Genomic DNA, 27,795 nt, shown 5'->3' on the forward strand with positions numbered 1-27,795 from the left:
TGTACTCCTTGTTTAGCAAATCTGGAGTGTGAGGGGGGACTAACAGCACAGGGAGCAAATCACTTTATGTGCCAACAAAAAGCATGCTGATAGGAGTAGAAAGCAGTGTGGCTCATCACTGTGCTATGTCACTTTTCGCTGTACAATAGCTGGCAGGGGATGCATCTAGGGCTAGAAAGTGGGATGAATGATGCTGGCCATCAGGCTGAGGACATCTAGCAGCAGCATGAAAAGTACTGTGTGTAAATTCTCTGGATTAAGTCTGAATGTCACAAAAAAGCTGGTTTTGGTCATTTTATCGTTTTTTTATATGGGCTATAGGGATGCCATGTGTGGCAACTAATTCCATTCAAAAAATATAGAAGGGACCATAAGCAGAAATCATCGAGCTAATGATTTGATTTTCCCTTAGTTTTAAAATCTTATCTAGGTAAGGATAGCATAGAGATAAGTATAATTAACACATTATCCTTGTCCTTCATTTCTCTTTTCAGTTATATTACCTGAAGCACTCATTTATACTTGCATAATATAAGAGAAAATGTACCACTTTTTGTAATTATGATAAAATTAGCTTTTATTTGTTCATTGTGGGGAAAAAAAATACTTTCTTTATTTCAGAAATGGATGAGCAGCGAAAATTGATGGTTGTGGAAGATTTTGTAGAATATCATCTTTTTCTGGTACACGAGGAAGGTACTGATGATGAGAAGCACAAACATATTCTACAGCAATATCTAGAGCAGATACTAGCCCAACTTGCTCCTCTACTGGCTAGCTACATCTGGCAGAATCAACCATTTAACCTTAGGTTAAAATCAAAGAAAGGTAAGTCATGCCCCTCTATGCTATCATGACACTTTGGGGTTGATTTACTAAACCTGAAGAGAAAATCTGGTGTAGCTCTGCATAGAAACCCTTCATCAGCTTCCAGGTGTTTTTTTTTTACTTTTTTTTTTTTTTATCAAAGCATAATTGAACAAGCTGAAGTTAGAAGCTGATTAGCTACCATGCACAGCTGCACCAGATTTTGAACTCTCCAATTTTAGTAAATCAACCCATTTATGTTTTGTGTATTTACATAGGTTTGCAGGGAAAATATATGTACATTTTCAGCCATATTGGGTATCCCAGAATCACAAGAGAGTCAATTAATTAAAGCATAAAACAAGATGACTTTTTGTATAACAGTTACACTTACATTTAACATACACACATTTTTTATGAACCTTTTCAATATTCATAAATTTAACATTTTGAGTTAACTTAAGATATAATGGCAAACAGTTTATAAAAGAAAAAAACACATCTTCGTGAATTGTCTTCATAGGAAGAGAAAAACATGATGTATTTTCTTTGATCACCTGTCTGTGCGTAGATCTATGTTTACTGGCCATCTATAGCTTTATGTAGGTCATAAAATTAATCTCTCCTGTTCTCCAGTCTGGAAAAGGAACATTGTTTTTCAATGTATAAAATGACGTCTGTGTATTCCAGGCTTTGTATTTTAAAAAAACAACCCCGAGGTATTTTCAGCAGTCTCTTAGATTAACCAGTTGGTTTCCTAACTTACAGCAGAACTTAACTCAAAATGTGAAGTACTGCTAGTCTGCTCCATTTCCTCAGTCTATGACTGCGTAACTGCAAGGGTTTTTATTTTATTTTTTTGGAGGTTGTGAGTATACTTTTTTTTTTTTTTTTTCTATTGGTACCTGCTCCTACTTCAAAAGTGATTGTTCTTCGGTCAGCCACAGCCAGCTCCCATGTCCAAGATTGCTGTGCCAAAGATGCACAATAGTAAGATGAAGCAGCTGTGGGAAGTTAAGTACCTGAGTACCTTTTAAAGAAAAAGACCATGTTACACCCATATTTAGGATGTAACATGGTGCAAGTGAACCCACGCCCAAATCCCCCCCCCCCCCCCCCCCCCCACAATCCCAACAGTGTGTGGAAGAACTTGCAGCTCTGGGATGCAAGTGCTATGATTACCACACTTGTAGTCCATTGACACATTCTGCAGCTCTCTAACTTAAACCCTTCCCCCTTTTTTTTTTTTTAAAAGACCACAGGCCTTTCCACCTAAAACTCATATGTTTGGGTAGTTGTTGGCCAGTTGTCAAATGATGGCTTCTATTCTGGGGACTTCATGAGAAAACTCTCCTCACCTGTGGTCCAAGGTCTATGGCATGGCAGGTGATGATACCATGCTAACATCTGGATACTGTAGAATATATTCAAAGATGGGTAATCATTCCACAAGACTGTAATACCTTAATGAGAGCAGTGTTTTTTGAGCAATATACACTTACTACAGGGATCTCATCATTGCTGTCAGTACAGGGATCTCATCATTGCTGTCTTTGAAAAATGATTGGTTTATGGTTTAACATTCTGTGTCCACCTAGAAATGAAAAAAATGTATACTATGTTCTGGGTAATTTTTATGGCTACCATTTTTTTTATTAGAGTTAATAAAGTTTTTTTCTTTTGTTTTGTATTTTTTTTTTTTTTTGTTTAGGTAATACCCCTGCTCATATTGGAGGAAAAACACATTTTGGTGACAACATTGAGGATGAGTGGTTCGTTGTTTATCTAATTAAATACATTACAAAAAAGTTTCCAGAACTAGCAGCCAGGTACAGTGCTTTTTAAAGCTTGCTGTGTTGCTGTCATTGCTTAATTCTGTAAAGCTACTCATTTAATGGTGTGACACATATTAGAATAGACATATTTTTTTTTGGTCATAATTTATTGATTAGGGAAGGATGGACTCCCTTGAAGAGTATTGGATCATTTAATCAGTGAAAGAAGTCCCAGCTTTTATTGATGAGCTCGCAATCAATTAGATATTAATTTCACTTTGTCCGGTTTGGGGAAATCTCAATAAAACCACTTCCATTAAAAAAAAAAAAAAAAAAGACTGCACTTCATATGAAAAACCATACACCCTGGCCAGACTGGCTTAGTTCTCTTTGTAGCCCCAAAACAATGAAACACTAAAGAAGATCGCTAGACTGGTGGAAAGAAAAAGGAATGTATGATTACAAAATGCTATTAAAAATGTTATATGGTTATAACCATTGATAAAAGTATGACATTTGAGTTTAAAGTGGTTGTAAAGTTCAGACATATAATCTGAACAAAGCACATATTTCTATATTGTTTACTAGCTTCTTTCCAAAGTACCAAGTGTCATTTCTCTCTGCTGTCTAGTTCCTCCCTTTATCAGCATATGAACTTCTGACACCAAGCACTAAAAAGTTGACAAGATAGGGAGGTCAAGCACACAGCTTGTGATTGACAGTCACAGCTCTGTTCCTGTGTGCTGTGTGAAGAGGTGGGTTGTCCCTTCCCTTCCCTTCTTTCCCTCCAATCAGCTCTCAGAGGTCTTGTACAGTGTATAACTGCAGCCCTCTGCTTTTGGGATTCTAGGGGAAAAAAATTTCGTCTGAGTTTTACAAAGATGTAAAGGACAAATGACTGCAAATAAACACGTACAATAAATTATGTGGGAGGATTTGTTTCATCTCTGTGTATCACCTGAGGCTAGTCACTTTACTGACTAGAGGTAAGGGTGTACAACCACTTTAAAAGCTGATGGACAACATGACAAAAAAAATTTAATGCATCTCAAAAGTGTATATCTTTTAAAATTCTGAGTTAGACAGTAAAGATGTAAAAAATCACAAATTTTCACTTTTTTTCAGATGTAATGTATGTTATAGTGACAATTTACTTCCAGAACATTGATGCACTGACTTCTCAGGTCAATCATTTCTTTATTTCCTCCCAAGAAATTCAGAGTACACTTACTTTTCTATAGAGGCTTTGAATTCTTGATTTAGGCTCGGTTAACACATGCAAATTGCATCCAATTTGCAAGACAGGAGTGTGACCAGCTCTCAATGGGGCTGGTTCACTCAACTTTGGGGTGGTCGCGGTCCATATTGAAAAAATGGTCCTGGGCTTCTGGTTCGATTCAGGTGGGAATTCAGGCAAAAAGTTGGACCTGAGTCAGTGAACAGGGATGCATCTGTGGGCTGTGGGCCTCAAAGTGGAATTCTACTTGCCTTGAATCCAGCGATGCACTGTCCCCAGTACTCCCTGGCTTCCAGGTCTCGATTGGCATCATTGGCCGGACATAGATGATGTGCACTTTAAGCCTGCACACCCAAGACTTGCTTTCCAATCAAAGGATGTTGTTAATCAGCAAGGCATTCTTACTGGACATGGGGCCAACATGTGGGTAGGGCTTATATCCCTAATTTGTAGTTGGAGCCTAAATTACAGAATAAATGTCATTTTTGATGTCTTTTGAAAAGAGAGAAGAAATAGCAGTCATATTTGTGATGCCTGTTTTTAAACAATCATTTTTATTAAATTGCTACTTTGTGCTTTATATTAAAACACAGACTATAAGAGATCATATATTTACTATCTTCTATAGAGTTGAAGATAATGATGGAGAATTTCTTTTAATTGAAGCAGCTGATTTCTTGCCCAAGTGGCTAAAACCAGAAAATAGCTGCAATCGGGTAAGTAATGTGATGATTGACATCCTCCTTTGTGCAGTAGTTTCTTTACGAAACATCTTGTACAAAATCAAATAACAATTAGTAACTAACATTTGCATTAAACATTTCTGTTCAGGTGTTCTTTTACCGTGGAAAGTTGTGTCTCATCCCACTACGGCAGGATGAAGGAGACCTGCCTGACCCATCATCCAATATGCCTGTACTGCAATCTCTGAAACTCTTTTCTGCACACCCAGATGGTTTCCTGGCACCAGAGTCCATCACAAAGGCTATTGAAAGGCGAATTAAAGGGTATGTAATCGTTTGTGATATAAGTTTATGTAGCGGCCATAACCCGTTGCAGGGCGGCGTTGACTTAATGGGCTTACCAGTTACCTTCTCGTGGCCTGCTCTTCCACGTCTAGGGGTTCCCAGGGTTGATACCCAATGACTTGAACACTAACACAGATGAAGTCCTCTTTAAAAGGGTTTATTTTGCAGTAAGAACTCTCAAATAACACAGTCTCTTAGGGAACCGAGGGCACAGGTGAAGAACTCGGGCACCTTGAACTGCAGGTCTAGCAAAGTCTCTATTTCCACCCAGAGAGTAGCCACTCGCAGCTGGGTACTTCAAGGCTGAACAGATCTCTAGTCAGAGATCATGGCAGTCAGCACGTTGACTCAAATTTGAACAATCAACTAAAGGTGAACAGGAACCTTTATCCGCCGTATCTGGAACGTTTCCCGTATCCTCAATGGTACTAGAAAAGTGTGAATTCATCAATGTCCTTCCCAACTCAGTAACCAGGCACTTCTCAGGATGCCACTTGCTGGCCCTCCTCTGAAGAGTCCTCCCCTGGTCACTTCCACGAGCTGCGGTGTCCCTCCAAGCCGTGAGCACACCCGGACACTTTGAATCCTCCCTCAGTTACTGCACCTCGGACCAGCAGGTTTCGGGACTCGGGAACAGACGGATCCCTACCCCAGACCAGGCAGGTCTACCAGGGGCCACTAACAGGAACATGTTGTGAGGTGTCGAACACCCCGTGACCGGGACCCCTCACGGGGCTACTCCGGTCCTGGAACCAGAACAGACCACATGGGTCTCACGAACGCCTCTCCCAGTCATGTGACCCACACTTCTTAAGTACCCCCCTTCCCAGACTCCCCAGCGGGCCCCGGCACTCCCACTGATTGGCTCTGAGAAGGCCGATACCCAAACATCCAACCAGACCTGGTTCTGGCCTGTCATGTGCATCTCACCGTTCACATGACCAGGCAGAACTTCTAAACACAGCCTGGCCAGACTGGTGTTAAGGCCTACCTACATAATCAACCCTCAGAACCTTTACTGTTCTGAGGCAAAAACTAAATTTACATGCGTATGACATTTTGTCCAAAATGTCATCCGCTACATTTATATTTTAATGTTTCCTATATTCTTATACTCCTGTTCCTGAAGATGAAAAAGGTAGCTGCCAAAGTATTCTTACAGTAGTAGAAAAATCTTTCATGCGTTGTCCAGTGGCAGCCAAATTCTGGATCATTCACATTTAACATGTATTATACTTGATTGTAACTGGAGACAGACAGTGCTAATCAAGGCATTCTGCTATCTTTTGATTCATGTATTCACATTCAAAGAGAGAGTCTAAAGCGGAACTAAATCCCCATCAATTTAACAGTTTCAAAAAGCAGTTACATTCGCAGTACATGTCTGGAATGGAGCTGTCACATTCATTGTGCTCTCAACCAAACCGTCAAACCATCAAATGGCTGGTGTAATAACTGATCACAGATGCAGCATCACGAAGATCAAACAGGCCATGATGGCAGCTTCCTTGGCTGAAAACAATAGGAGTAAGCTCTGCTTTAAATGCTGACACCCCCCCCCCCCTCCCCCCATTGACAGTTTGACTGCCGTCAAAGTACTCTAAGCATCCTGAGTTTTCCAGGATGAAGAAATCCCTACTGCATTCAGATTATAAAGACCTCCAGTTTTATTGTGTGTCTCCATCACTAGCTATCAGAATCTAGCAGCTGGAAGAATCTACAGAAGCAAGCTTTATTTTGTGACAGATATATATTAACACAGTCAGTAATATGAGAGATTTAAAGCCCAAAACTACAATCCAAATGCTGTTTTTTAATAGAATGGGGAGGGGTTCAATCTTTTTTGTCAGGTTTTTATTGCGATCAGGTCATTGCTATATTGTTATAGAAATTTCTCAAATGGGGAAAGTGATGGCAAAAAAAAAGAAAAAAGCTGACAGGTTATAACTCTTCCATAAATTGGATTTGGGATTTGATACCAATAGCGAGAAGTCTGCTATATATAATATGAATTAACTGCTACTCAAAAAAAAAAATTGATACCCAATACTGCTCATAAACACAGTCATTTTTGAGGTATTTCAATCAGATTTGGAGGTACAAAAACCATACAGATCAAGGCAGCCTACCTAACAGTTTTAAGCGTAATATGGTTTTGATTAGTGCTAGGTTTTATTGATATGTTAGTTTCTGTGAAATTACCTTAAAATTACTTTGTGTATGAGTGGCATTAAAGCCTAAAATGTTAAAAAATGTAAAAAAAAAGTGTCAATTTTTTTTGGCTTATTGTTCATTGTCATTGATTGTTTAGATATCCTGAGAAAATTAAGGAATCACTTCATCAAGCCCATTGCTTTGTGCCAGCTGGGATTGCAGTAGTATTAAAGGAGCGCCCACAGCTGTTGGCAGCAGCAGTGCAAGCATTTTATCTCCGAGATCCTTTAGACCTGAAATCCTGCAGGACCTTTCGTCATTTCTTGCCTGAGACACGTGTGCTCACATCGGTATAGATTATGTACATTATTTTCAGTTTAACTGTTAATGTCTCTAGATTCGTGAATATTCTGATTCTTAACGTGGACTTGCATATATACATACAGCAGGTAAAATATGTATTGAACACGTCACCATTTTTCTAGGTAAATCTATATCTAAAGGAGCTATTGACGTGAAATGTTCACCACATGTTGGTAACAACCCATGCAATCCATACATACAAATAAACCAGATTTCAACAGGTGTCTTGGTGTGTAATAAAATGCAATTATACAGGAAAAAAGTATTGAACACATGAAGAATGGGAGGTGCAAAAAGACATGAAAAGCCAAGACACCTGTTGAAATCTGGTTTATTTGTATGTATGGATTGCATGGGTTGTTATTGTCATATGGTGACAATTTCATGTCAATAACACCTTTAGAAATATATTTACCTTGAAAAATGGTGTTCAATACTTATTTTACCCGCTGTGTGTGGTGTTTATATGTACTCACTTTTGTTGCCAGCGGTTTAGACATTAATGGCTGTGTGTTGAGTTATTTTGAGGGGACAGCAAATTTACACTGTTATAGAAGCTGTACGCTCACTACTTTACATTGTAGCAAAGTGTCATTTCTTCAGTGTTGTCACATGAAAAGGTTGATTGATTTTTATATATTGGTTTTCAGCATTTACAGACAAGCTTAAGAATGCTGGGCATTGTCTATGAAAGAAGAACTATAGAACTGTGGGTGTTCATGCTGGTTTGATCATTGACACGGAGCTGTATTTGTATTGCATGAGCATTTTCACAGACCCTCCTACCACTTATCGCTCACTGATTTAAGATTGTACATTTCTCGTAAATCACAAGGTAAAATACAGAAGCAGGATACACAGCTGTATGCAAGAGGTGTACACACAGCTCAGAGCATAGAGCCCAGACACCAGGATTTACATGACTTGCATGACAACTGTCATCTCTGGGTCAGCATCATCATACAGGAAGCACATACTGACTCTGGGTGATGCCCATAAAACGGTGGCTCCATCCTTCTGTTTAGAAACGTTTTTGAAGGTACTGTCAGGGAGTTTACTGTGACCTCTGGCACTGGTAATAAATACCTGTATCTGTTGCACGTACACATTATCTAGTATGCATGCAATCAAAATGACCAAATATATCTAAACCGGAGTCTGCTTTTCCATCATTATTGTTCAGCTTCTTATGAAACATGAATGTACAGTAAATACCAGCATATGCCCCTTTTTGTTTTAATGCTTTTATTTTCTTAACTTTCCTATACCTAGGTGACATTTACAAAGTGTTTGTATGCTCAGCTTGTCCAGCAGAGGTTCCAGCCAGACAAACGCAGTGGATATACTCTTCCTGCCCTTTCACATCCTAAGTATAAAGCATATGAACTTGGGATGAAGCTGGTAATTATTGATCAGTTTTCCCATGATTCATTTTATATTTTACTAAGATTTGCTACTTCTAGTGGTTACTATCTTGTTTTTTCAGCATCAACTATAAGGGCTCATTCACACCAGCCCACATACTATAATGTGTGCATGCCGGTGTGTGTTTTATAGGGGTGGTGGGAAGCATTGCACTATTTACTTTACACACAGCACTGCATTGTACCGCACTGCACTACTGCACTGTGGTGATATAGGTTTGAGGTGTGAACAATCTTTGAACGGACGTGGTCTGTGCACTGTGAAGACAATCCCAAGTCTAAACTATTCTGTGCTGCCTGATCACCTTCAATTAGATTAAACGTTTTCTGCAACACTCACTATGCATGTTTGAGTCTGGTTGGTTGCAATGAGAAACTCAGAATAATTCTTACCTAATACTGATTGTATAAACTGCTGTTCTTGGTTGGTAAGAGTGATAGTTATTCATCTCCCCCAAAGCTATGTAATGGTGTGCAGTTTTTGCATCCAATGTACCATTGTGGGGAACAGAGATGAAGGAAAGGTAGCGGTGCTGACTTCACTAAATTAATAAGATTTAGCTTGTCATTTTCCATGTGCTGAAATGTGTAGCTTTTCTGGTGTGATTAAACCAAATATACTTTTTTTTTTTTTTTTTTTTTTTTTTAGCCTTTAGGGCTCATTTACACTTGCTTTGACTTCAACACACATTAAAGTGCCTGCCTCTTCAGCATACTTTTTTGATGCTTACGTGATGCTTTGAGGATGCTTTATAATGAAGCTTGGCAGATGCCCTGTGCATATGTTGATTTTCTATTTTGTTTTAAAGGGGCCCAGTAGAACCCTGGCTTAGTAGTACCCCCACTCAGCAGATACCCAGCTCCTTAGTACCCCTGTTCAGCATTGGTACCCTTTGTTCAGCAAATCCCCAGCTTATTAGTACCCTTGTCCAGCAGATCCCCTGCTCAGTAGTACCCCTTGCTCTGTTGATGCCCCACTCAGTACCCCAACCTTTACTGATCCTTGGCTCAGTAGGAACCCCCAGTACTACTGATCCTTGGCTCAGTAGTAACCCCAACTCTGCTGATCCCCTACTCAGTAGTAGCCCCCAGCTCTGCTGATACTTTGGTTTTCTGATCCTCCTCTTTCTGCTCACCTCCCGCTATATTGCTCCCATGATGCGCACCACATGTGACATTGCTAGTTTCTCCTTTTCTGGTATGCCAGCTCTGCTGATCCTTCGCCACTCAATCCTCTCTCTCTAGTCCCTGCTCACCTTCAGCTATAGCATTACCATGTCCTTCTGCTAGTTGCTCCGCTTCATTCTGGACCCTGCTCGCCTTCCTGCTACGCCGCGCTGCACGCCAGATGTGACATCTGCACCAGACTCTTCCAGAATATATACACATACACATGAACTGGAAGTGACTGCTGATATCTTTCTGGTTCACTTGTTGGTCTCCCAGTGTATCCCTGGTTATCCCATACGTGCAATACCTCCAAAAGAAAGCAAAACTAAAGCTAAATAAAAACATTTTCAAAAGCTGCAAGTGCTGTAAACGAGCTTTGTCATAACCAGTTAAACAACAATTTCCTCTTTTTGGAGGACTTTTAAACTGGTTATGACTATAAGGATGATGGCAACTGCTGCCCATAGCTGATTGAACACTCATACTTTTCAAAGCGAGCTTAGTCCTAGGCTTCGATGGAGTCTTTGAAGACACTTTGAAGCACCATGAAAGCGACTTGGCGTATAATTTTTGAAGCAAAGCAAATACAATATGTGAACAGGACTGTAAGGTAACTATGTTATTTAGTGACAGGGGCTTTCATTGGCATTCAGAGTGCTTTAAAAAAGCTCGTCCAATGCCACATTTTGAAGCAAGTGTAAAAAGTGTATGAGAACAACTACACTTCTCACAACTCTGGTAAAACTATGCTCATTTTGAGCTTGATAGTGGTAGCAGCATGTTTCATTAGCAAGGTCCAGATCTAGGGCAAACTGAATGGAGCCAAATGCAGTGGAGGGAAAATCCTGTTTCAGTCAGCAAGAAATCGGAGACGGGGTAGAGGGTCACCTTCCACTAGGTAAGTGAACCTAAATAACCAGGACTACATCTGGGGAGGGGGGGTCGGTGTTACAAAAAACTTGAATGTCTTAGAATGGTCCAGAGACATGAGTTCAATTGAGAATTTGTGGCAAGTCTTAAATTTCTATTCACTATTGATTACCTTCAAGTGACAGAACTAGAGAAATTGTCCTTATGTGCACATCTGATAGAGATTTTCCAAAAAAAGGCTTTACAGTCGTGGCAGTAGCCAAAAGAGGTGCTGGCCAGTTTCGGTAGGGCAGCTTTTTTACTCACCTTTTGTGTCATAGTATGAATTATTTGGTACCATCCTAACCTGAATTATGTTGTGTAAATCAATTGGTATATTGCCACTTAAATCGTAAATTTGATTTCTAGGTTGTAACGCTACAAAATATGAAATTCCAAGAGGTGATTACTTATGCAGAAAGCTGTGTAATATGTTATTCTACCTCCCTTTTCATGTTTAGGCACATGGCTTTGAGATTCTGTGTTCAAAATGTACTGCATCACCTATGGAGGTCCCAAAACAGCCCTGTAAAAGTCCACTGTGGACCGGATTCCTGAATTCTTTAAAAAAGAATGATTTCTTCAAGGTATATTTTAGGAGTTTGTTGTATGGATGTATGGTGATATTTTTATAAGAAATGCTTGGCTTGTAGGAAATGTATGGCTTTTTTTTATTTTTTTTTTAAGGAATGTAAATTTATTTTACATCTTTACATGGGACAGCCATCTTTACGTATTTCCCTGGCTCTCCTTTTTATGCTTCACATATATTGGATTTATACATAAAGCTATCTATAGCCAAATTATGTTTTTTGTTTTGTATAGATTGGGGATCGAATAGAACCTTGGACAAGCTGGTTGTTGTTGTCGTGTGTGTGTGTGTGTTTTTGTTTTTTCTGGGGAGCTTCACCTTTTTGATTTGTCCTGGTGACCATTGCAATCAAACATTTTATGGTTGATGCTGAAACAGGAGGTAAAGGGAAATGTTGCAACAAGAACTCCCCTTACTTTGGAGAGATTTCATCTGACTCACTGCTGTGTCCCTGTGGCAATAAGTGAAGGGAGAAAAAAAACTGTTGTGGTATTTCCTGCTCCATTCAAAACCAAAAATGTAAAACCATTTAGGCTACAAATCCATCATAAGTACCCTTTCATTTTTATAGTGATTTATCTACCTCTTTCTTGTCTGTCTGACCCTCTGATTATCTATCTCTCTCCCCACCTCTTCCCCTCCTGTCCTTTACATAATCTTTTAGAATGTAGCCAGAAACATATTTTATTACAGCCACATTTTTTTCCCCCCATTTGCTTTTCAGCCTCAAACCAGCACCTACACACCGACTCCCCATGCCCTTAGCTCACATCACTAGCACCCCTGACCTTCAAACGAAGGAAGAAGACACACTGGGGTCCCTGGTCACTTATTACCTGCCACTACACATTTGTCATCTGGATGACAACACAGCAATTTTCCACAATTGCATGGTGGCAGTACTGATGGCCTGAGCATTAACATGCTGATTTACAATAGCCCTGATCTCTACCCCTGGCAAAGAACTGCTCTAACAAGCACACCGACCCTGACATCCACTCCCAAGACATTCACCCTGATGATCATACAGAGCAATCCCAACTCAGGACTTCTGCAGCGGGGAGCCTGGAAGCATCAATGCCAGGGTGGGCATTTTGAGAGAGCAGAGTTTTCTATGTATAGGTGCAAGGACAAATGTGAAAGTGAGCCAGGAGTCACAAGTTCCTACGACATCTCGCCCGCACCCCTGTACTCCTTCCCCTGTCCAGCTCCAGGAGATCCAGCCCCTGCACTGTGTGAACAGGACAGATCAAAGCTGAAGGACACTGGCGCCATGGGACACCATGCTTCCCATTCTAGCCCCCCCCCCTTCCCCCTTTATGCTTACATCACATTCCAATCCAAACTCCCCACTCTCAGCATACACATTCCTTTCTGCCCATCTCACAGTGCACACCCCTGAGCACAACACATCCCTTCTCAATCATCACACTTCCACTTGCAGCATTCCCTCCCTCCTGGTCACAGCTTGGCCCATCAACTTCTATACACACAAGCACACCTCCTGCATTTGCATCTTCCCCTGAACACATCCTCCCCTGCTTCCTCACCAATCCCCCAACCTTTTCCCATTCTTCACAGCACCACGACTAACAGCCCATCATTCCCTACCTACCAAACATCACCCTCAAAACAAAATGCCCACCTAACAGCAGATCCTTCTACAGCCTGCACCTTGCCACTGAGACTTTGACCCACAACACTCCCTCGTCCCCAGCCACCATAATGTCCAATAATGGCAGATATTGCCCACCACATATTGCCCGTCATCAAATGCTCCACGCTCCTCTTTCATTGTAACCACATTACTCTACTGTATATACTACCGGTCTTTATACCCTCTGCAATTTTTACTACACATACTTCTTGCTGTCATACACTTTGGGATTGATTTACTAAAGATTAATCCACTGTGCACTGCAAGTGCACTTGGAGCTGCAGTTGCTGTAGATCTGAGGGGGACATGCAAGGAAAAAAAATTATATATTTTTGATTGGATGATAGAAATCAGCAACGCTTCCCCCTCATTTAAGATCTTCCCCTCAGATCTAGTGCAACTGCACTTCCAAGTGCACTTGTAGTGCACAGTATATTTGTCTTTAGTAAATCAACCTGTTTGTGCTACTTTCCTGCATATACTGCCTAAAGTCATACCCTTCACACTACTCTTACCCCACTCTATTACTTTCATATATGCCTATCCTGCACACACTGCTCACTGCCATACCCTCTACACTACTGTCTGCTGTCATATTATCCTCCCCAATTCCCTCTATCCACCCCTTCACATTCCTCTGTACACACTACCCAATGGCATACCATCCTTTACTCCTTTTCAAGTATTGGCCACCATCATACCCACCACACTCCTATTCTGCGCACACTGCCCAGTGCCATACATACTGCCTCCTCTAATAGGCGCTATACTCCTCTCATGTACAAATTCCCCTCAGTCACTCAATTCCTACAAATGCTGCCCTCAATCATGGCTCTTCTGCACATACTGCCTACCAACGGCACTTCTCTTCTGCCATTGCTGCCCAATTTTAAACCATCCTTTACTACTCTCTCGCTCCTTTCCTGCACCACTTAATATACCCAACCCTGTCCATTTGGAACATGGACACTTTTGCTGGTAACAAAATAAAAATCATGAAGCACCAGTGTGTTAAAATGTAAAATGCACATACAAGATAACTTCAGGGTTAACACTACAATAGTAACTCGTAATATATGATCATGCTACTTTCCATAAATTAGTTGTCATCTGTAATTTATGTTTTATGTCATTGGTCATATGCTAGTATTGTATGGTTATGGGTTTAAAACAAAAGTTTTAAGATTTGACAATGTATTACCATCCATACTTTTAATGGAAAACTTTGCTGGTGGTGATACTTGATGTTCGCTGTCTGTAAATTTAGGGTGAAATTGAGGGGTCTTCAAGATATTGTGAACTCCTGAAGAAAGCCGAAATGTATTTCCAGCAATCACTATTTAAACCTAGCAGGTAATTCTATCTATCTATCTATCTATCTTCATTCTCAGATTTGAGACTATATAATTTTTATGACAGGCCTTTATATACATATTTGTACCTTCTAAAAATTAGATGGTTCTCCTATATATCAGTAGGATTGGTACCTCATTTTTGATCAGTACCTACAAACAAACATACAGAAGGTGTGCATGTACTCTTCTGAAATGTAATTGTTTGCTGGAGCATTGATATGTCCTACTACCCCCTCTCTAATAATATTCACTCTACTTAGTTTGGTTTATAATTCAAAACAAGTAATACTTCTATGGACAGACTTTCTCCATCAAAAGGTTCTGCAAAATAAGTCCTGCACTGGAGACTGTATATGCAAAGCTTATCCAGCTATGCAGAGAAGATAAGGTTTACATCTGCATTACAGTTCCTTATGGTTTAGCACACACACACTTCTATTGGTCAGCATGTCAGTCCATCATAGCCATGGTCCAACAAGAATGTGCGGGGGTGATACTTAAACTGCAATCTCTGGCACTGAATAGAAGTGAACACATGATTTAAACACAATTTTTTTTACGTATGCAGTGTATTGTGTTTAAATAATTTGGGATGGTGTAAATCTTCATTCAGTAAGTACTTTTCAATCTCTAGTTCAGTAATGTTTAGCACTGGTGAAGAAATCCTGAGCTTGCTTAATATACTACCTGTGAACATGGAAGAGATGAAGAAAGAGGAGGCCAGTCTTCCACCAGATGAAGGTACGTTGCCATGCCTTTTATGTTTTGGTTTTTTTTTTTTTGTCTTTTTTTTTTTTATATACATAAAAAAAAAAAATCTGAGAATTTAGATTTGTGGAGTCTCACCTCTGTGTTCCCCCACTATTGTGGTAACTATAGCATTGTTGGCTAGGCATATTAAATTGGGTAAATATTGGGGCACATACATTGCTACATGGTTTTTGCTTCTTGATCACCACAGCCTCCTGGGAGATCTGGGTGCTCAAAATCCATCCCACAATGGACTGGAACTCTTTTTCATGGTTTTTGAGCTCCCAGCTCTGCAGGAAGGTGCCTCCCATATGTGTAGCAGGCCAACCGTCGGTTAAACTGAACTTTTAACTATTATCTAATCACTGTTAGTGTACAGGTATGCATTTAGTCATATTTATACTTATTCTGCATTGTGCCACTTTGAACTATAATATGCTAATTTTTGTTGAAGATGACAGCTGGTTGGACATCTCACCAGAACAGTTGGAACAGATCTTACAGGATGCTGCAGGTTCGAAGGAAACTGTGCTCCCACCAACCTCTGACAGTGCCCACAATTACAACTTGGCTGAAGTAACCGATAGCATGAAGGCTTTTATTTCAAAGGTGTCATCACATGAAGGAGCAGAGGTGCCCTGGTATGTGTGTAATTATATATTGTGTTTTTGCCTTCTTGGCCATCAGCGCCTGGTGTCCTGAGAATTCCCATAGTCTCAGACTTTAACTGCAAACAGGGGATGGAATCATCTATAATGCCCCATACACACTATCAGATTTTCTGCTGACTTTTGTCTTCAGATTTACCAAAACCATATAATATGAGGTCAAACCTTAGGAGTTTCAATTTGTATGAAATCAGGCAGGCCCTTGCACTACATGGTTTTGGTAAATCTGAAGACAAAAATCAGCAGAAAATCTGATAGTGTGTATGAGGCTTAAGAGAATCTCAAGCAGAGTGCGCCTACAAAGTGCTTGAACCAAAAACCAATATCCATTTTGTACAGAATGCACCAAGAGATTTCCTTGATTATATAATGAAGGAAGAATTTCTGAGCCAAAGGAATATAGCCTTCCTTGGGTTACTCTATTCCAGTGACTGATACCTTTTTTCACTGCATTGTCTTAAAAAATAGTACAGATTCGTAAAAGAAAAGGTTTAACTTTTATTTATCACATTGCACTACAAATTGTAATTTTATTCTTGGAGGCTGTACATTTTATATTATGTTAATCACTATGTTTGCTCCTTACTAATCCAGGTTTCCTTCTGAAGCACCAATCACATTTGACGTTGACTCATTTACAAGCGCCTTGGAAAAAATACTTGGCGAGTATTTATAACTTACTGTTGCATTGTTACCTTCTGTTTGGCAAAAGTAATCCTATTTACATTCATGTTTCACTTGCATTACCAAATCACAAAACAAGACAGACAAATGCTTCTGGGCTCCACCGTGTGACTTGAGCACAAACTCGAGCATAACATTATTTCTTGTTTTTATTGTTAGTTTAGTTCTCTTTGATTAGACTTATGCCCCACACACACGGTCGGAAATTCCGACGTAAAAAGTCTGATCGGATTATGTTGTCGGAAAATCTGATCGTGTGTGGGCTCTATCTGACTTTTTCCGTCAGATTTTCCAACACACAAAGTTTGAGAGCAGAAGCTAAAATTTTCCGACAACAAAATTTGATTGTTTAAATTCCGATTGTGTGTAGACAATTCCGACAGACAAAGTGCCACGCATGCTCAGAATAAACTAAGAGACGAAAGCTATTGGCTACTTGCCCGTTTATACTCCCGACGTACGTGTTTGACATCACCTCATTCCGAACGATCAGATTTTTCGACAACTTTGTGCGACCGTGTATATGCAGGACAAGTTTGGTGAAAAAACGGTCAGATTTTGTGGTCGGAGTATCCGACCGTGTGTATGGGGCATTAGGAGAAAAAGAAATGTTCTGTTCTTTTATTGCTGCCGGTGGCCCCTTTGATGAAACGAAAATAACCTGACGGGTATATGCCCTAATTATCTGTGGAACAAAAACAAAAGTTTGGCTTCAACATCTAGGTGAGTTTTTCATTAGAGAATTCGTGGTACAGTCCCACAATTTGTTCACATTTGATCTGATGGTCAATGGTACCCTGTAGTGCAGCAAGAATTTTGAACTTTTATCCGAAGATGTCTGCATCATCACTTGCTGGCAGCTTCTAATTTGGATAAGTGCAAGGGGGTTATTTGGACCATATTTTCATCATTTTGTTCAGTTTTACTTTTAAGACAGCAACATTTCCATGTATAAAAGCTGCATATTCCAAATAACTATGTTTTTATATGTGTTTTTAGAGTCCGTTACTCTTCCTCCATATATAATAAATTCAGTTGGCAGTCAGCTATGATTTTAATTTTATATTTGACTTGTTTTTCTGAATCTTTTCATGCATTTTTCATACAGGTCCTAGTCCAGAAGAGCTGGATTCTGATGATCTAGAGTCTGAGGAGGATTTTGACCTGCTAGATAGTGATGAGGACGTGGATGGTAATGAAGATTCACCCCTGGGTGCAGACACTCTAAAAAGCTTGCATTCCTATATGGATGTATTGGACAGAGAACTGGCACACACCAACATTGGCAAAAGTTTTGCCAAGAAGAAAAATGAGGTGAGATCCTTACATTGATAAGAAACATAGTTACGTATTTTTTTTTTTTTTGTTACATTTATAAGGGAACACAAGCATGATAAAGCTTGTTATGTATCTGGTTCTTTAAAGTAACCTATCAGGATGGAAATATGGGAGGTGTGTGTGTGTGTGTGTGTGTGTGTGTGTGTGTGTGTGTGTGTGTGTGTGTGTGTGTGTGTTTTTCCAACTGCATGTCCTAATCCATGTTTCTTCACTTTTTGCTGAACATATATTTGTGGCAGCAAGAAAGGTGGGCTTGAACAGCCAGCTGCCGCACATGTGCATCCATGGCAGCATGAGGTTGTGAGCTGAGAGAGTGCTCCCAGCATACTGACCAAGCTGCCAATGGGACAGGCTCCTGATTATGTGATCACTGTGAGGGACAATCACAGAAGCCACATGATACAGAAGCTGTGCTATCTCCCAGGTATTTAAGCCCTCTTAAAGAACTGCCAGGACACAGCATTAAAGGGTTAGAATTTCACTGCTTCTAAACAAAATTATTTGCTCATGATGGTTACATAGTATGGATTGGCATAAAGCTGTAAGGTCCACTCTAATCACTGCAGCTCTCTCACCTGTACACTCCTTCTGGACCAGAGCAATTTTTGTATTTCTGCTTTTGGCTTATTATTTGGCCATAATGTTGCAATTAATTAAGCTGGCTATACATGGATCAAAAATTTGGCTGGTTTAGCAGGGATCAACTTGTGTACAACCAGCTTTTCATGTTTTTTCCCAAACAATCAGGGCCATTGGCTATAGCTGGCAACATTGTATGTGTGAATGGGGGAATGTAATTTTTTTTTTTCTTTAGTTCAATGTATGGGCTGCCTTAAAAGAGAAGTATGGTTTTTTTTGTAGATTTATACTTGCCTCGGTGGATGCAGAATCTGTCCCCAGCCAGCTCTAACACTGAGAACCAAGTGATCCAACACTGCAGATTGCTCAGTTCTCACAGTTTCTCGAGCAAAGAGATGCTGATTTTTAGTCACCACTCTCTGTTCTACCCCCTCCTCGCTCACTGAAGAGTTGGGCTGCAGAGGGGACTGGAGCAGCTGGCTTAGGCTCTCAGCGTCTCGCTGAGCCGGGTGCCGGTCCAGGCATGTGGGTGGATCCTGACTTCAGTGTCGTGAGCCTGGACCAGCCCTGTGATGTCAGCAGACAGCGGACTTCAGCCCGCTGTCTGATGAAAATGGGTCACAGGAGTGCAAAACAAACCACACACCTGTAATCCATAGGAGAAGTACAGCCAACCAAGCTTTGGCTGTACTTCTCCTTTTTAAAGTGGCTCTAATGTATTCAGATAAAAAAAACCTTCTGTGTGCAGCAGCCCACCTAATACTCACCTGAGCCCCATCTCAATCCAGCAAAGTTGCACAAGAGCCGCTGCTGTCTGGGACTTTCCCTCCTCATTGGCTGAGACAGCAGCAGGCACCATTGGCCCCCACTACTGTCAAAGCCAGTAAGCCAATAAGGAGATCGGGGGTTGAGACTAAACCATGGCTTTGTGTCTGAATGGATACACAGAGCAGTGGGGGGGGTGCTCGGCAGGAGGGAGGGGCCAGGAGCACCGGTGAGGGACCTGGGAAGAGGAGGATCTGGGCTGCTCTGTGCAGAATCGCAGCACAGTGAAGGTAAGTATATGTTTGTTATTTTGAAACAAAAAAAAACAAGACTTTAATCTCAAACTAAAGTAGAGTTCCACTCACTTTTGAAAGGTGGTCTTAAACTAAAGACCACCCCTCGACCACTCCTGACTTCCGTTCCAGCCAGGCCATGGCACAGGATGTCATGTCCTCTTGTGCTGCGAGAGCCCCCCCCCCCCAACTGTGTTCTGCGACCTGTGTGTGTGTCCCAGAATTCAAGCTGGCCATTCACAAAGCGACTTGCGCATGAACAGTAGGAAACCGGCAGTGAAGCCGCAAGGCTCCACTGCCATTTTCCCCCTAGTTACAATAGCGGTGCCTGCACCCAATCCGATGGACAGGTTGGCCTGGGGGGGGTCTGTCTGTCTGCCATAAATGCTTCCCCTCTATCTGGTACCAGCATGGTCCAAAATCCCTCAGAGCACCCAGTCATTAGCCGTAACTCAATGTAGGGTGAAAACAGACTGTTTATTGAAACACGGGTATAAACAGAAAAACACTGAGGGACAATGCCCCCGCCCGGATTCAGGATGGGCTAAACTGTCCAACCGGCAATAAGGAACACACAGGCATTGAAACATTTGAACAATAGACCACCTTATCAGCAGGTAGGGCAGATGGAGGAATTCGCCCCCCCCCTCCCCTTTCTGCCCTGCCCCCGCCCTGGGTTTACATCCCAGGAACACCAATACAAACATCCATCCCATAATACACTTCTCCTAAGGCAGACAGACACAACAGAAAAATGGGACATGGCCACACCCCAAAAGATCCCAGCAAAGCATCCAACGGCATGAGACAACACACAATATATACAACATTCCAGTGTGGCTGTACAGTGAGTCCGACTAGCACAGATCAGACTGGGGTTCTTGGACACAGGGTGATTTACACATAGGAGGGGCCCGGGGGAGCTGAACAAGGAGTTTCCACAGCTCTCCAAGGTAAGCTGAGTTCCACAAGCCCCCCACCCAAAGTGACTCCCGTCACACATCTCCCCTTTCGGCAGGGGACTAACACAGGAGGAGACCCCAGAAAGATTGAATTAGAAAGTTAGTCAGTAGTTCCAGTCCCCCCCCCCCCCCGTATCCACAACGTACCCCAAATTGTCCTAAACATGCCATTACTCACCCAGCCAACCCCTGCCTCTCAGCAAACATGGCCATCAATGGGGAGAAGCATCGACTGGCCCTTCTCCCTGGAGTCCTTTCAGCTGCTAGAGAGAAGACAGACTGACTTGGGTCACTCCATCATGCTGTTGGGGATCTGGGCCTACTGCCCAGAATCCCTGGGGTATACAAGTGGACACTGAAGTCCCATCCACTTTTGGTAGATGAAAATACCCCAGTGCTTTCAAATCATGGCTGACATCCTCCCGTCTCTCAGTGCCAGACCATTTTCTGGGGTTGTGACAGTGGAGACTGGAGTACCATCCACTACCACAGGAATTCCATCTTCTGTTAGTTGTGAGCAGAGGCCAGCAGCACTCTGCCCTGTGGCCAGCCCTTCTTGCTGGCATCATTCTGGGGTGCATCATCTGCTGCTGGGAAGGGAAGCTGGCTGCTTCATCTCACTTAGCCTCATCTGGCTGCTGGGACGACATGTCTCTGGTACTGTCTCCCAGGTGCACGGATCCTTGCTGGGGAGGAAAGACCGCCACCTTCTGGAGTTCCAAGAGTTTCCGTCGCCTCTTCTTTAAATCAAACGTTCCAGAGAAAAATAAATCTTTCTCTCTAGCAGTGGACCATCTTTTGGCAAAAAGTGTTCATTGTGGCCCCATGTAAGAGCAGAGATTGGGATTTGGTTAAAACCAAATGGACATTCTAGGTCTCAAAAATCTAAAATTCAATTGCTGAATATAATCTCTCCCTTTTTGCATGAAGATGCATATCTCCATATGCCTATTTCCTCGCTCACTAGTAATATTTTCTTTCAAAGTGGAAAATCTTCTTTATCAGTGTGTAGCTCTGCTTTCTGCTCTAGTTGCTACACCTTGAGTACAAGGTTCTGGCTCCTTTTCTAGCCAGATTGAGGGCCCAAGGTATGGTTTACCTAGTCATTCTGTTCTTGTTAGACCAGTCGGTAGCCCGCTTAGACCAAAAGTATGGTCACCACATTCGACTACCTGGAATATCTAGGTCAGATTCTCAACCTAGGGGGAATATTCTTTAAAACATGAAGAATGCTTGGGTCTGATCATAGGATCAAGGGTATTCGTACCCCAGGCTAAGATCTGCGCCATAAAGGTCTGATCTAGGTAGTCGAAGCAAGATGTTTTTCTCCTATTCAGCTTTGCGTGAGGTTGTCGGGAAAGATGGGGGGCTTCATTCAAGGCTGTTCTTTATGCGCAGTCTCATTCTAGACAGCTGGAAAGCGGTATCCTATCGGCTTGAAACAGAGAATTCAAGCTCTATATTCCTAATGTGTCTGACTCCAAAGCCTATGGCCACATCACCCTGATGGCACTCGATTTTCATCCGATCTTGGAGGCTAAGCAGGGTCGGGCCTGGTTAGTACCCGGATGAAAGACCACCTGGAAATGCCATGTGATGTAGGCTGAGTGCACTGGAGCCTCCGTTTATGGTTAACATCCAAAAATCTGTGAAGGGGTAAATCCTTCTTTCAGTTCCCTGGGAAATAGTATCAACATATTGCAACTTTTTTTTGGTTTAGCTTGGGGGACAGTCCTTAGAGGCAGCTGTCCAGGAGAAGTGGCCTAGATCAGAAATGGCTTTGCCCATTGACATTTTAAAAATTCAGGCAGAACACTTGGTTCCGAGGCCTGAACGTTCAGTTTAAGGTATTGTCCTGCTAGGAGTCAATCCGTTTATGCCACAGCAATGGCCTATATTAATCACCAAGGGGGCACAAGAAGTTGTGCGGCCCAGAGAAAGGTGAATTTTATCCTATCTTGGGAAGAAAACTGTAAATGTACTTTGCCTATCGTCCGTTTTCATTCTAGGAATAGAAAATTGGCAGGCGGACTACTTGAGTCGCCAGCAGTTTTTCCTGGGAGAATAGTTCCTTCACCCCGATATCTTCCTGTCAATATGTCAAGGATGGGGGATCCCAGACATAGATCTGTTTGCATCCAGGATCCACAAATATGATTGACAACTTTGTGTCAAGAACAAAGGATCCGCTAGCATGTGGAACGGATGCCTTGCTATTCCCGTGGAATCGGTTCTCATTGATTTATGCATTCCCTCCTATTCTTCCTGCATCCACAACTTCTTCACAGGATCAAGCAGGAAGGGAAGTCTTGATTCTTGTAACCCCCAGCGGGGTCCAGGAAATCTTGGTATGCAGAGATCTTAGAGATGGCAGTAGGGAACCCATGGACCTTACCTTTGCAGCCAGACCTTATCTTGCAGGATCCGAAGTTCTATCCTACTTTACAAACGTTAAATAAAGGTTTAGCTATTGAGGCCCACACTCTGAAGAAGTGTGGGCATTCAGGTTCGGTAGTTTTCTACCTTGGTTTATGCAGAGCCAGCCTCCATGGGTATATATTATATTATATTATATTATATTATATATTCGGAAACGTATGTCTCCTGGTGTGAAACCAGGAGCTGCACCCCAGGAAATAAGTCTTTTGATTTTTTTTTTTTTTCTGCAGATGGGGTGAGAAATAAAGCTGGCCTTGAGTGCTTTCTAAGGACAGGTCTCGGCCTTATCGGTATTATTTCAATGACCACTTGTTTTTTTTTTTTTTTCCATAACTTGGCTTAAGGGGGTAACTTGGGGGTAACTCAGGGGGTAACTTGGCTTAATCTCCGGTTAAGTAACCCCTGAACCCTTGGGACTTGAATTTTTTGTTTTGTCGGCATTACAAAAGAGCCTTTTTGGGACAATATGACCTATTCCCTTGATCCTTTTCAAGCATTTACTTTTTTGAATTTTGTGACATGTATGCACTATACCCAGTGAGTAGGCACTGCTTTGTCAGAATATAAAGAGCCTGTCTTCTGAATTAAAGAGGTGCTGAGAGGAGGCAGAGTCGGTGCAGGAATGACTGTTTGCAGGTAGCAATGTACCCTGGAATATGTAGTCTTTAGAAATTTGAAAGTAAATGGCAAAGGAAGAACTCTGCTGTTTGTGTCGAAAGTGATGGCAGCACTTACAACATGAAAGGACATTTTTCAAGTAAGCTTATATTGGATTGTCAAGTTACCTATTGTTTGTATTGAAGAATTTATTGTTAGGCCAGTGGTATTGTGCAGAGGGTAGTGCCACATCCAATATTGGACAAAGACGAAAAGAAATCCCCTGTTTGGATTTTAAGGCACTATGATGTTTCCAAGAATTCTAATAAAGTGTATACATAATTACAAAAATTGGGATTTTTATATACAGCTTACCTGTAAAATCCTTTTCTTGAGAGTACATCACGGGACACAGGAGCTCATTACATAGTGGGTTATATAGGCACCTCTGGTGATTGGACACTGGTTAACCCCAATTAAGGAGAATTCCTCCCCTATATAACCCCTCCTATATGGGAGGCACCTCAGTTTTGTAGCAAAGCAATAAGAAACCACGTAAAACCCAAGAGGGGTGGGAGCCCTGTGTCCTGTGATGTACTCTCAAGAAAAGGATTTTACAGGTAAGCTGTATATAAAAATCCCATTTTCTTGATCATACATCACGGGACACAGGAGCTCATTACATAGTGGGATGTCCCAAAGCAATGCTCAGATTGAGGGGAGGGAGACACAGATCATAATTATAGACCGCCAGGGACCGAGGACCTAAACTGCAGCCTGCAGTACACTGCGCCCAAAGGCGATATCCTCTTGCCCTCTGACATCCACCTGATAGAATCTGATGAATGTGTGGACTGATGACCAATTTGCAGCCTTACAGATCTGAGCCAGTGAGGCCTGGTGATGCACTGCCCAAAAAGCACAGCCCTAGTAGAGTGCGCTTTCACTTGAAAAGGAAGGATTTTCCCTTTAACACTATAGGCTTGAGAAATAACCTGTCTAATCCACCTTGAGAGAGTGGATTTTGACGCCGCCTGGCCCTTCCTAGGGCCTTCCGGCAAAATAAATAAGCAATCAGTTTTCCTCATCTGAGCAGTTGCTTGAAGATATATACTGATTGCTCTAACCACATCCAAAGTGTGCAAAGATTCTTCTTCTGCGGACTGTGGGTCCGGAAAAAAGGATGGTAGGATTACATCTTGATTCAAATGGAATCCTGAAACCACCTTAGGTAGAAAGGACCTGTTGGGACGCATAACCACCCGGTACTTATGAATAATTAGATACGGCTCCTTGCTGGAAAGAGCTGCTAGCTCTGATACTCTTCTAGCCGTGGATAAGGCTACCAAGAAAACCAATTTTTTAGTCAGGAGAACTAATGAAGCCAGATGCAAAGGTTCAAATGGTTGCCCCTGCAAAGCCAAGAGAACCAAATTCAGATCCCATGAGCATACCGGAGGTTTGACTGGCGGTCTTATCCGCATAGCCCCCTGGATGAAAGCCCGTACCAGGGAATGCGATGCAAGTGGCTTCTGAAAAAACACTGACAAGGCCGAAATCTGCACCTTGATAGTGCTTATGGCCAAATTCATTTCTAGGCCTGACTGGAGAAAGGCCAAGATCCTGCTAATGACATACCTTCTAGGATGCCATTTCCTGAGTTCACACCAGGAAACATATGCCCTCCAGATTTTGTAATGCACCCTTGCAAGCTCACTCCTGAGCCACCCTGTGTGTCTATGGGACACAGAGCGTGCCTCAGTCCCGCCCCCTGCTCCCTCCTCACTGGCTGTGATGGACAGCAGCAGAAGGCAATAGCTTCCATTGCTGTGCCTCAGCCAATTAGGAGAGAAAATACCCAGAGAGTCACCGCTCTCGTGCACATTGCTGGATCGAGATCGGGCAGAGGTAAGTATTAGGGGAGCTGCACAATGATTTTTATTATGCCCGTAAAAAATCTTCATCCTTTAGAACCACCTCAAACAGGCTCTTTTGAGGTGGCCCTTCTTTGATATACAGCAGTATGCAGCTGGAATTGGCTAATAAATGTGGCCATGGTGAAGGGCAATACCACACGTGCCCTAAGAATTTAAATGTAGTTTTACGGGGTTTTTGTTTTGTTTTGTTTTTTTTAGATGCAGTATGTCCTAAATTCACAACTAGTTAGCAGAACCATAGTAAGATGCATGATAAAGGAGTTTGTAGCAGCAGCCAAAGGCAGTAGTCAAACATTGCAAAATTGGCAATACAGTACAGTAACTTTATTGACCTATACGTTTACCTTTATGCACGGATACATGTCAATGTTTTTTTATGGCTTTAGGAGAATATAGGCTCCTCTCCAATCACAAATTTTTGTCTCTGTACAGCATTCAGCATCCCATCCTAAGCCCCAGGCGGGCGATGACGGTAGCTCTGAAGAAGAGGTATGCCCAGAAGAGTCGGGTTTGGCTCCTGTAGACGTGGACTTGAATCTAGTGACCAATATCCTTGAATCCTACAGTTCCCAGTCTGGACTGGCTGGGCCAGCTTCCAATTTATTACAGAGTATGGGAGTACACCTGCCTGACAACACTGACCAGGAGACATTTGATAATGCTTCTACGCACTGAGCACATGCCTATTTATTCAGACTTCTTCACATATACTGTGTCACTCAAAAGCCATCTGTGGCAACTGATGCTTCTACCACATGTAAAGAATAAATACCATGGACAATTTCATATATTGATCGGTGAAGTCTATTTTTGAGGCAGAAGGAAGTAGTCGGTGATTAAATTTTGACTCGCATGGAGTGCTTTGAGAATAAAAATGGCAAAAATGTCCTAAGTTAAGAAAAAAAATAATTCCATGTGCTTAAAACACTCCTTTTATTTACACAGTTTAACCACAAAGTACAACCATATGGATGACGCCACTTACAGTTGAGGAATACATTAGTGTGCTCTCACTGCTGACTGGGCAGTGAGAGGGCAGATACAGATCAGTGAGGTCATTGCTCTACTTGCTCTGCTTTCTCCTCCTCCTATCATCATGTCCTTATTGAGACAAATGCATGCAGTGTACTGTACCTGATTGGGTCTTGCCTGTCGCTCTCCCTGTCAAGGTGCTGCTGCATACATTTCAAGAGGCTAATATCAAGTCAAATTCAGATGTTTACTTTAGATGGGTTTAACTCTTTATTTTAGAATACTTTGCTGCATTAGTTGTGTATCTTTTGCATATGCCTAGAATTCAGCTTTAATAAGCTCTCACATTAGTTCAAGTGATGGTGTTAGATAGCTGTTATATGCACCTTTTAAAGACCATGGGATGTCACATACAGCAATTTGTGTAGGGCTTGTGAAGTTGGGCAAATGCAGCCTGGTTTTTGGTGCAATCAGCTTGCAATTAAAATCGGTTTCAGATGCTTCGGAGTTTCTTTAGCAGTTCTCCAAACCTCCTGCCATACTGCTTTTGCATTTCTGTTGATTTGCATGGGAATGAAAGTAGTTCTGATACAGCTCTTAATGAGTCCTAGAGTGTCGCTCACAAATTATATAATGTTCCCATTCTCCTAGATGTACCATCATACAGAATGTTACTGGTCATGTTTAGAAAGCCGGCATTTCCTATGGACATGTACTTGGCACCCACTTATCCACCTCCAGCTTATGGCTGATATGGAAGCACTTAATCCAATCTGGCTAGGAATCAATCACAGTTTTAGGTAGGGTCAAGGGAATCGCACCATGCAGCTAGCTAGATAACTGTTGTAACTGCCAGCCAAGATAGCATAATATATTACCAAAGCACATGACAAAATATGTGGTGCGTGCACAAATTGGGGCTGGAAAATCTCAGCAAATTTAAAAAAATAAATCTGTTTGAATAGTTCCTTTTTTAGAGGATTTAACTGAGCATCCGCAGGAAATGCATATTTATATTATATGAAAAAACTGTTTGGGTGGTCTATAACAACTATCCTGGTCTGTGCTGACACCATGACCCCTGAAACCTGATTTTTTATGGATTACACATATATCAGACATGATAGAGGACATGCTTTTAGGTCTTTTATATGATTCCTGGTTCTCTCTACCATTGTATGAAGACAACACAATGTCATACTTTATATGTGAACGCTTTTCTGTTTCCTTTATTTTTTGAAAAGTATAAAAAAAATCTATTTCCATGTCAAAAGTAATGCAGCTTGCGTGTTTTCCAATATTTTATAGTAAACTAAATAAAATCTATAACTTAAACAAAA

The 27,795-nt window shown here is 41.6% G+C and overlaps 1 protein-coding gene across 1 annotated transcript in view; it reads left to right on the forward strand.

Annotated features, from left to right (window-relative positions):
• Positions 1-27,795, forward strand: part of ECD (ecdysoneless cell cycle regulator) — a 30,090-nt gene extending 2,295 nt beyond the window's left edge. The window contains exons 2-14 of the mRNA XM_077454394.1: positions 622-828; positions 2,519-2,636; positions 4,448-4,535; positions 4,651-4,826; positions 7,159-7,351; positions 8,637-8,765; positions 11,329-11,454; positions 14,384-14,469; positions 15,106-15,212; positions 15,676-15,862; positions 16,484-16,551; positions 17,682-17,887; positions 25,916-27,795. Coding sequence (XP_077310520.1) covers positions 624-828; positions 2,519-2,636; positions 4,448-4,535; positions 4,651-4,826; positions 7,159-7,351; positions 8,637-8,765; positions 11,329-11,454; positions 14,384-14,469; positions 15,106-15,212; positions 15,676-15,862; positions 16,484-16,551; positions 17,682-17,887; positions 25,916-26,158 — 1,932 coding nt within the window. The 5' untranslated portion in view covers positions 622-623 and the 3' untranslated portion in view covers positions 26,159-27,795. The remainder of the gene's footprint in view (positions 1-621; positions 829-2,518; positions 2,637-4,447; positions 4,536-4,650; positions 4,827-7,158; positions 7,352-8,636; positions 8,766-11,328; positions 11,455-14,383; positions 14,470-15,105; positions 15,213-15,675; positions 15,863-16,483; positions 16,552-17,681; positions 17,888-25,915) is intronic.

This window comes from Lithobates pipiens, unplaced genomic scaffold (assembly GCF_037356315.1).
Source record: "Lithobates pipiens isolate NorthernLeopardFrog02 unplaced genomic scaffold, aLitPip1_a1.2 Scaffold_25, whole genome shotgun sequence".
Lineage (NCBI taxonomy): Eukaryota > Metazoa > Chordata > Amphibia > Anura > Ranidae > Lithobates > Lithobates pipiens.